Source organism: Limulus polyphemus, unplaced genomic scaffold, assembly GCF_000517525.1.
Source record: "Limulus polyphemus unplaced genomic scaffold, Limulus_polyphemus-2.1.2 Scaffold254, whole genome shotgun sequence".
Lineage (NCBI taxonomy): Eukaryota > Metazoa > Arthropoda > Merostomata > Xiphosura > Limulidae > Limulus > Limulus polyphemus.
The window spans coordinates 417,378-428,662 of NW_013665864.1; the positions used below are offsets into that span (position 1 = coordinate 417,378).

The following is an 11,285-nucleotide window of genomic DNA, read 5'->3' on the forward strand; positions in this document are numbered from 1 at the left end:
CTAGTGTGGCTGTTTTTTTATCATTACACATATCCATGTACATTTTGAAAACTAAACTAAATTATAGTAAATATATTTACATTTGGTGAAGTTTGGCTGCTAAATTTATTTAAAAGTATTTGTAAATTCTTATTCTTTGAAAAACCAATTACCATGTACTAAGTAAAACATAAGTTAATACTGAGGCAAGGTATGGTTTCTGTCTGGAAGTGAAACATTGTAAAACAAGGTCAATCAGAGAAATTGCATACCCTTACCAAACTGTTCCATAATACTGAGGCAAGGTATGGTTTCTGTCTGGAAGTGAAACATTGTAAAAGATCATTCTAGATCTGAGAAGGATTTTCTCGGTTTTCAAAGGTTAAATTTGATGTTATCCAATATAAACTTATGCAATCTCTAAAAGGAGCAGCTGGGTGAGAGTATGCAATTTCTCTGATTGCCCTTGTTTTACAATGGTTCACTTCCAGACAGAAACCATACCTTGCCTCAGTATTATGGAACAGTTTGGTAAGGGTATGCAATTTCTCTGATTGACCTTGTTTCAGACACAACATCAGTCAATCTGAGCACATGAACAGAGTAGTAAGGAAGAAGAATATTAATATTTTACAATTTCTTCTGTACAGTTACTCATAAAAGATTTTTCAAAAGCATTCTTGATGAAAGTTCAAGGTCACTCATAAAATGGTACGAGTTAGAGTTTTGAAATGTTAGAGCCGAGTAGAAGTAAAATAATGTGAAGTAATACAGTCCTTGAAAACGTTTAGTTATATAATAGTGTTTCATATACAAATTTCCAAATATTTAGTCTTGTTATATTTACTCTCACCCCAGGGGTAAGAGTATTGCAACTGGGTCCATATGTGCATGTCTCATCTATGTTTATGCACATATATTTCGAAAACTAATAGACCGACATATACAAAACTTTTACATAAGATGGGAAGTCAGTATGGGATAGTCCTACCCAAATCCCAGATTCTAAGTCACTTTGAAGCATTTTTTTATAATGGGGAGATAGGGCTGTTTTGGGTTAATAACTCTGTAAAGTGTGATTGGATTTTGTAACAAATATCAAGGGCATATTAAGGTTGAGACTCCTTGTCACGGTACAAAAAATGTTCCACATTGTCGGCTATACAGAATGTTTACTATAATTTTAAATTCATTTTGTATATCTTTACAAAAATTTGGCAAGCTTTTAACAAACATTACAGGTTTGTGTACAAAAAAAATCAGATTTTTTAATAAAGTATTTTACTAAAGGTCTGTCTGTACATTTCCAAAGACCTCGCTGAGTCAGTCTGAGTGAAAGGTGATTTTCTAGCTAAGAATAAAAGTACTTTTTTCATTCTAAGAATCATGTTGAAAATTACTGATCACCTCTAGTTTTTAAGTTATGATAGATTTATTCAAAATTTTCTTATATATCATGAAAATAACTTTTTGCTTATGCATTGAAGAATGTTGAAAACCAATACATAATAGCAATACCAGTTTAAAAAAGCAGTGAGTATAATATGATTATACTCTGAAAATACATTCAGGCTATGTTCAATACTTTTATCATGGTATTTTTTGTTACAAAATATCTGCTTGACTTGTGTATGTTCTCAGTTTCATGCTGTAAGAACCATCAGTAGTCTCCCATCATCATCATTGATACCACTGTTCCACTGTAGAAATATCTTGGTGGAAGCACTCGCCATGCTCAATGCACCATTTGGAAAGAAGTCTAAATGGGAGCGTAAGAAGTGCATCTTTAGTGACATCCTAGACCTCATTTTCCTGTAGTTCTCGAGCATATCATCAATCATCACAGCATAGTTTTCAGCTCCATGATCTCCTAAGAAGTTTTTGACAATCAGTTTGAATAATTTACAGGCAGCAAGTTCTTTCTGATTGAGAACTGTTTCAAAATCATTATCCGTTGGCACTTCCCGAATCTGTGGTCCAACAAAGATACCTCCTTTCATTTTTGCTTCACTGATTTTTGGAAACTTGTCAGACAGATATCTGAAACAATTACAATCTTTGTTCATTCCTTTTACAAAATTCTTCATGAGTCCCAGTTTAACATTAAGTGAGGGTAGAAACACAGTTTGAGTATTCACCAAAGGTTGATATTCTATACTCTGTTTCCCTATGTAATTTTCTCACAATGGCCATTCCTTCTTTTTGAAATGATTTTTATCATCTCTGCTGTCCCAGACACACAAAAAGCAACAATATTTGGTATACCCACTCTGCAGGAGTGCAATAACTTTTAGATCATCACATATGTTCCACCTATGGTGATCATATGTGATGACCTCAAGTATAACCTACATGCTTTGATAAGTTTTTTCATTCACAGCATGAGCAACAGGCATTGATAGCTTAGTGTTCCCATTGTGCGAGAGTACAGCTTTCAGATAAACTTTAGATGAGTTGATAAAAAGTCTCCATTCTTGAGGATGATGTTAAGTACCTAATTCTTCCATTAGTGTGTCAAAATTTTTACAGAAACACAAAGTATCTTGCATGCTGTAGTGAGAAGCAAGACTTTCTTGGTGACTTAAGTAAACTGAAACTCTTGATAATAATAAATTCCACTGCTGTAAATGAGAGCCAAAAAGTTCCCCATGCTGTTTGATAGAGACAAGTCATGAATCAGATCATTTAGCTCTTCTTGTGTGATCAGATGAGGCAGTTTATGTTGAGGTGCCACGGGAATAGAATTACTAGAAGATGAAGCTGTGCCATATATGGGCTTTCATTTTTAAAGTTCCCACTTGAACTGGTAAGGAGTATTTAAAAGTGTTGTGGCACTCTCCATCCACCAAAGCACTTACTGAACAATGGGTCAATTATTTTTTTCTTTTTATCGTCAGTATTCCTCACGATGTCGGTAAAATCCCATATACAGCATGGCCGCAGTCAATTGGTTCAGTATGTAAATATTTAAGCAAAAACAAAAATTTATAGCTATACTTTACCTTTACTGAAAAAATGATTATCTCACATTCAAATATTGCTTGAAGTAAAAAAAGTTTAATCAAATCAGTGAATGCTGAATCTTGTTTATTTAAATGAACCTTAGAATAAAAAAATGTAAGATGGGACTTTGTAATAATCAAGAACTGAAATTTCTAATTCAAAAAATCAGCAAAAAACGAACTTTTTTAGTATGGTACATTTATCATGCCAAAATAACAATATTATGGTAAAAGTATGTAATAAAAACAAAGAAAATTACCAAATAAATTTTAAATAATTTATTTCCGTTTTTATTATCAACAAAGTGGTACCAAAGGTCACTTTATTAACATAGTGTGCTACATACACCAAAAAAATAATATCATTAGCATTATTTTGTGAAAAATAAATAACATGAAATAAGTTTTAAACTCTAATTTCTCTATGTTATACTGTCTTTATTTATAGAATAATTTAGGTAATACAACACACATTGTAACAAAATTTATACTTTTCTAAAAATATAGCAGAGAAATGAAGGATCACCGTGATAAATCTTCTGGCATTTCTATGTATGGTGTATTCTTCTCTAAACGTACATCCTGTCGTAGCTTTAACTCTGAAAAGCAAACATTTTAACAAACCCTAATTAATAATTTGTAAGGGGTTTTAGGAATGTACATTACACTTCATATGCATGCAGTTTTGAAACACTTTTCTTTTATCTAAAATACTCGACATCTGGAGAGATGACTACAATTTCAGAACTACCATAAATTAACATACATAGACTAGAAACACAAAATCCCAATAATTTATATACATATTTCTCATTGTCAACAAATTTTTTTTTTTTACATTTAGAAATTATTTAGAAACATTCACACTGTTAAAAACTTCTTTTTGAGATAGAAATATACAATTAGAAAATCTGAAATAATTTTCATTTGTTCTTTTTTGAAAAGTGCAAAGCTGCACAATAAATTATCTGCACACTGTTCACTATGGGGAATTGAACCCTCAATTTTAGCATTGTAAGTATGAAAACTTATCGCTTACCCACTGGGGACCTGAAATAGTTAAGACAACACCAAACTGATGATTTGTGTAGTGATAAAGTTGTTTTGAACAATATAAAAAAAATTATTATTGTAGCTTTTAATAATTAGTACACGTTATCTAATAATACAGTTGGGCAAACCATTGCAAGTCATTCAATAATTTCAGGCCTCATAATATAAATCTGATCATGCATGTTTAAACCTAAGATTTTCATGTCAACAAATAACCAACAAACAAACTTATATGTTAGAGAAATCACACCTAATGCACTACTGTAAATGGTGCTATATTACTTAATAAAATTGGTTATGTCAGTGAAGAACAGAGTATTAGAATACAATTTTTGAAAACATCACTTCCAATGAACATGCAATGACAGTGGCTTTTACATGGAAATGAATATATAAGAGCTAAAGTGTTATTACTTTGCTAGATTCGTTGTTATAGCATACTTTATATATATCATTGTTGACAAAGACGATCATTATAAGTTGAACTAGTATAATGATATATGTTTTCTTTTACCTAAGTATGTTTGAAAACTTGCAGTTTGCCATTACTCTCTTTTAATAATAACACTTTCTATTACCTAGATAGTAGTATTTCAGGGGTCAATAATAGCAGTCTTTTAAAAGAGATCTTTCTTCTTTTTCATTTCCATGAGATAACTATAACTGAAGTATTGCCTTAGTCATCACAATATCATAAGTATGTTGATATTTTTCCCTATCATTAAATACATTAGTTTTTAAAAATCATCGTAAACATGAGCAAGGCTATCCATTTGCTTTCTTTAATATATTGGTAGAAAAAACTGAGTAAGTTTAGATTTATTTAACGAAGACTTTTCATGTCTTTATTCCAATTTTGATAATTTTATTCATGTAGTCTTTTAGAATAAACAACCCAAGTCCATAATAAATTATGCTTAATTATGCAAGTACATATGATACAAAAGTTACTTTAAAGCTTATAAAGATCAAAACTTTGAAACACTTTTAAAGGTATTTTCATGGGTTCAACAAGTATGTTCAATCGGACTTTTGTTTTCTCCACAGTTGAAAGCTGACAAAGTTTCCTTCAGAACAAGTTTTAACCATTATAAAATATATGAAATTCTAAACGTATATTGTAAGATAGCAAATTCTATTTTTCGAAGGTTATGATTTTGTTTATCATTCATTTATTATTTCCTTCTATTGTTTAGTTTACCTATGAACTTTTAGTTGGATTAAAACACTAACCTTCTAGCTAATCATTTGTACTTTGAGTATATATATATATGCAAGATGAAACTGACACCACGTTCCCTAGCACTGATGTACAGATACTATTAATTTTGTAAATTTATGATCACATGATGTTGTACTCTTGTGACCTACTAAGTGAATACATATCCTGCCAAAAGCTTCACTAAGAGAGAGAGAGTCACGAGATAGTTAGTGAATTATTGCTGTTTATCACTTGATATTGTTGTTAATATTGAAAGGTATTTTTGTGTTGCTGTATTTTTGGAAATTAGGTTTTTTTTCTTTCTGGTTCTTTTTCCTGATTCCATTATTTGAAATAATATTGATATTTATAATATACTGTTCACTAACATTAGTGCTAAGTCCTGGCCAGGCACGTGTTTATTAACTGTGTTTTGGTAAGTGTTAAATTTATTTCTAAGTGTTGTTATAGTTGAATAAATTGATTTTTGTTGTTGAAACCTGATTATGGCAGATTGTTTATTTTAGACCTTTACATACAAAGAAATATTTCATGGATTTCTTTTTACTGACCCTTACATTTTTATATTTTTGTCAATGTCCAATAAAAATAAAATATGCAGTCATTATTCTTATTTTTGATATGTCTATTGATATCTTCAAGGGAAATGAGGAAACTGGTGATTGTTTTTGATTAAAATCTTCAATTATGAAAAAGCTTGTAGGCTAAGTGCTTTCTTAGCCTCATCTTACAATGACACAATCCTTACTTACTGTGTGTTTTAACAACAACAACAACATAAATTTAATAAATACACAAGGAATTTCTTTTAAATTTACAAGAACTAAAAGAAGACAATACAATTTATTATAATATCTTACCATAACGACCTTGTTTATTAAGTTGAAGTTGAACTACTTTTTCGCGGAGAAGCATTTCACAATCCCACCCTATCTTCAATTGCTGCAAATAAGAAACACTAGACATTGACTGCAGGTATAGTTTTTCTTTATTTCCAAGATTTATATGGATCAATAACGAAGATCTGCATTAATAAAAATACACACATGCACAAAAACACAGAGCATAAGAAAAACATAATTGTCTCAATACTTCTACCCCCTCTTCCCCCCCAAAAAAGAAGAAAGGTTTTGAAAGTTATGGTCAACATTATGTAGATACCATACGTATGGAACTTTAAGTCACTCAATCAATATAAAAACAACACATATTATAAACATAACTAAAAATTAATATTAAATATCAAGATTTATTATAAAGACAAATATGTAAATGTGCTATTTATTTGACCAGAATAATACAGTCTGCTTCAGGTAGATTCCAATAACATATTTGAAAAATATGGCCTAAATGTACAAAGGAAAGTAAATAACACAAATGAAAAATAAACCAGTAATTTTATTCACAGTGCAAATCTTAACCTACTAGCTGGCTTTATATTCTGTTGTGTGACTTTTCATGGCTGTTGATGTGGAGAGCAGGATTAAAACATCTACACCAGAAGAATTCAACATGGCTCAGTGGCTTCGTGCTTTGAACTTATAGTTGGATGGTTGTAAGCTCAAGGATGGCCCTCATTATATTATTGTGTCCTTGAGCAAGAAACTTTACCCCACTTGTTCCAGTCTATCCAACTGTTAGCTGGGAGTGGGAGTTAACCTTTCAGATATGCAATTTAGAACACAAAATAATGACACAAAGAACACAATGTCGTATAAGTATTATACTTTAGCAGAAAACCAATTAAATTATAATAGTAATTGGTTTTCTACTAAAGTATAAATGCCTTAAAATACTTCACTTATCTGGTAGATGTGAACTTGGAGATAGCAACAATGAAAGTGAATGAGTGAAACACTGTCAGGAGAAAAAGTTAGCTTTGCACTGAAATCAGTAAAATATTTTCTTTCTCTTGGTTATAAATACTCTAAGGGCAAATAACCATTTTGTGAAAGGAGGGGCATGGCAAGTGGGTATGACTTTCTGGTTTAAATCTCCATAAAAAAAGAAGATTGGTGAATATAAAATTAGAATATGTATCAGTAATACTTATACTATAAATGTGTAATTCGTGTTAAACTTAGGACATCATATAGGGGTGGAGAGAAAATAAAAAAAATGGGCAGTTTGAAGTAAACACATGCCATACAATACAAAGTGAAAATTGAGAATTTCTTTAAATATTTCATTTGAAATTAAGAGATCATGTAGAATATTAAAATTCATTTATTAACTATGTTTTGTTATTTTCAATAAAGTATATTAATGAAATTTTGAATTAATTCTGTAAAAAGTTGTGATATGCACTTTGTTGCCCACCTGTAGACACAGAGTTGAAGGTTTTTAAATAATTTTTCCTGCCCTTTATTAAATTCAGTATAGATTTCATTGTGTGTAAAAAAAAATTAGTTATGCATTAGAGTTTAATATATGCATAGTTTTGCTACAGAATAATTTTGGGGTTGTAAACACAGTACACAACAAAACATTGAGTGGCCTTCAAAAAACATTATATTTTAAAATAGAGCCACCATCATCATAAAGTAGCCAGGTGGACCCACCAGGCAGGTGCCAGTGAACCAGACTGTCATTGGTTATATATTTGGCTTACCAGAAGATGATAAATACAGGCAGAATAGCTGCATGGAAATTATGAAAAACTATCTGAATATATTCTATATTAGGTATAGAAGGGTATAACACAACAACATTAATGTTATCACATTTGAAAACCCCTACTCTCCAATGGTACAAAAATGTAAAATAAATGAGCATTTTCAGTAAGAGAAATTGCATATTCCTCTAAGATACAAAATTCCACTAAGTTCAATGATGTTTAATGTAACTTTCTAAAGCATAGAGATGTATAAAGTAAATATTTATTCACCAATGAGCATTTTAAACATTTAGTTTTATAATCTTCTTTCCTGTACTTGGTTTCACTTTCAAAGTTCACAGAGTGCTTGTGATTTCTGTGATTTAGTGCAGTACACTCAGCATGCTACATATAACACTGCATGAACTGTGAACCACAGCATTTAACTTTATTGTCAACAATGAGTCATACTATACAGGAAACATTACTACCCCCTTTTGAAATAGCTCAATCATTTACATAGATGGTTCGACAGAACTAAAAGTGCTAAAATGAGTGGCTGGTCCAAACCCAAACCATGATACTGCAACCATATCAAGATGTCTTGCATTTCTAATTTTGTTTCATTTTGGGTTCTTCAGTACTCTTAGATGTACAAAAGTGCTAAAATTCACCTTACACTAATGTCAAGTTAAGTTTACAGTTTATAATATGATAGTTTAATTTTCTTGCAAAACATAAAAACTAAGAAAAAACCTAGATATATTTTTATTAATATTACTTTGTTGTATAATTTTTGACTTTGGGACACAAGTAGTTTTCATAGACCAGCCCTCTCATTTTTATTAGTTTCTTCTATATGATACCAGTAACACTGAGTGAATATAATCAATTTTACAAAGCTATACGTAACATCACCCAGTCTTCAGATCTGTAAAATTGTTGCATATTTTAATAATATTCACACATTAATATACACAAACTAAAAAAATATTATGTAGAGCATTACTTATAAATGAAGTTACCAAGGCTGATGTGATGTGCTTTGCCAACATGTGCAAATGCTAATACTGCCCACACCCCAATAAATTTTCCATCAATCATGTTATGTTCTAGCTATATGCTTTATCACTGAATGCTGATTATACCTGACAGGGAATTTTTCACTCAGCTAGGGAGTAGCTGGTGATCAGAACCAATTTCTTGGCATTTATTTTTGTTGTCATTAAGAACCTGCTGCCATGTACAAATGCACATGCTGCAACCCCAGTTGCACAGGCCATGGAAGTTACACGTAGCTATTAACTACTACCAGTAATTTTGTTTATGTAAAAAAAAATAACTACTTAAGTATTACATACTAACCTCTGTTATCTTATCATGATCTGATTCTGCTGCATTTTTTCTGAATTCTTCACCAATTTTTTGTCTAGCCGCTGTAATGGAGTACAATGTCATTCTCAGTATTAATATACTTTTGCATACAAGTTTCAAAAATAAATGGATATTGCTAGAATTAAATGAAAAAATTAAGTTTCTATCATAACAAGAATATTACTTATGATAATAGCATTAAATTCTGAGTCATTCTTTATGAAATTCTTCATTTTATGTAATTGTCATTGACATACAAATTGTTAAACCTAAATAAAAGTTAACTGTCGGTCATTGTTTAAAAACTATTACACCGAATGGCATTTACTGTTTAAAAAACCCATATCAAATAAAATTGTTAGACATTATTTATAAAACTATGTCATATTCAGCTATCAGTCACTATTTAAAGAACTCTAGATTACATTCAGCTATCAATTACTGTTTACAAAAATTATATAACATTTAGCTATCAATGTTTTGTTCACAAAATTATATTACACTTAGCTAACAATCACTGCTTATAAAGCTCTACATTATATTCAGCTTTCTTTCACTGTTTACAAAACTATTACATTCAGCTATCAATCACTGTTTACAGAAGTAAAGCTGGGGGATTAGTGGAATTTGATAACTGATTAATCATTGGACTTATTATGCAATTACAATCAATTAATTGATTAGGTTAAACAACTTTGAATTAAAAATTATAACGAGAAATCATAATGACAATATTCTTGACACATTAATCAATTTAATGATAATTTTGATTATTCGAACTAATCACCCAGCTGTATACAGACTTCTACATTACATCAAGCTGTCACTTACAAATTACTTTTATTTTAGCTGTCAAAAATTACAGTTGACCTAACAAAGTTAAAAAAAACATTTAAAACTAGCAATCTAAATTAATTCACTGTCCATTTTAAGTTTACAAGCTAACAATGACCTACTTTTAATAAAATACATCCATTTAACACAACAATCAGCACTATAAGAAACACTTAATGTAAGATTTTGGTAATCATATATCAATCTTTGTCATGATTAATAGCCAATATGATTATTTAAGTCTAATTATTAACTAGTTTTTATCCTACATTTTGGTTGCTAATCTGCTGTTATCTTCTGGAAGTCCTGAGAGGGACCATTTTCTATGTTGGTGTTGTCTGAGATTTGATTCTGGGTCTTCTTGATGAAAGTCTGATGTGTTAGGTGACTGTATTGGCTATTAATCATAACAACGATTATAAGAAGCACTATGAGACCTTGATCAATTTTGTACCTTTATAGCTTTAATTTACTGATATTATATGTTTAGTTTCCATAAGATAACTAAGTTTATGCTGATTATAAAAAAGCAAAGGGTTAAAATTCCATAATAGCAAATAAAATTTGGTTTATAACATTATACAAATTGATGACCAAAACTGATGTCTCCTAATGTCTTTATGATGAAATGTCATTACACTTATAATTCTGCTGTATGTTCAAGGGGTTAAAAATAATCAATAAAAAATAGCCTATTTCTCAATTTAAACAGTATGACATGAACAGGATATGAATACTAAAAAATAAGACTTAAATAAATGATATAAAATCTTAAGAACTTAGGATTACAGTGTAAGCTTTTCACATGACGAAAAATACATTTACATGTAATAATGGTTTGACCAAACACAGTGTCAGTACCTTTGTAATGGATCATTCCCCAAGTTTGAAAAGTGATTATTTTCCACTCTAACAAATATTTAAAATTAATGTACCTACCTTCAAGAGCAAGTGAGTCTCCATGAAAAACACTTTTCCTTATTCGATGAAGAGCTCGAAAACAAGCTAAAACCTAAGAAAATAACACAAATAGTATATTAGTTCCATTTAGATAGATATAACATCAATGAAAAAACCTATATATTAACTAATTAAATTTTTGTAAAAAAAAGGTAAGTAAGTTGTAAGTTTCACAAATTTTATTTCTGTTTGCTGAGGAATAGAAATTTATCAATTAACATCAAATTTCATCATATATATATATATATATATATATATATATATA

At 30.1% G+C, this 11,285-nt stretch overlaps 1 protein-coding gene across 4 annotated transcripts in view; it reads right to left on the bottom strand.

Moving 5' to 3' along the window:
* Positions 1–3,245: 3,245 nt before the first annotated feature.
* Positions 3,246–11,285, bottom strand: part of LOC106478850 (complex III assembly factor LYRM7-like) — a 12,717-nt gene continuing 4,677 nt past the window's right edge. For 2 of the 4 annotated variants that reach the window (XM_013939423.2, XM_022382516.1), the window contains exons 2-5: positions 11,000–11,072; positions 9,218–9,288; positions 6,117–6,198; positions 3,246–3,580 (exon numbers count right to left, since the gene is read on the bottom strand). In XM_013939423.2, coding sequence (XP_013794877.2) covers positions 3,504–3,580; positions 6,117–6,198; positions 9,218–9,288; positions 11,000–11,072 — 303 coding nt within the window. In that variant the 3' untranslated portion in view covers positions 3,246–3,503. Of the gene's footprint in view, positions 3,581–6,116; positions 6,199–9,217; positions 9,289–10,329; positions 10,455–10,999; positions 11,073–11,285 lie in introns of those variants that run through there. The other 2 variants (XR_002609995.1, XR_002609996.1) reach the window with 2 other exon arrangements.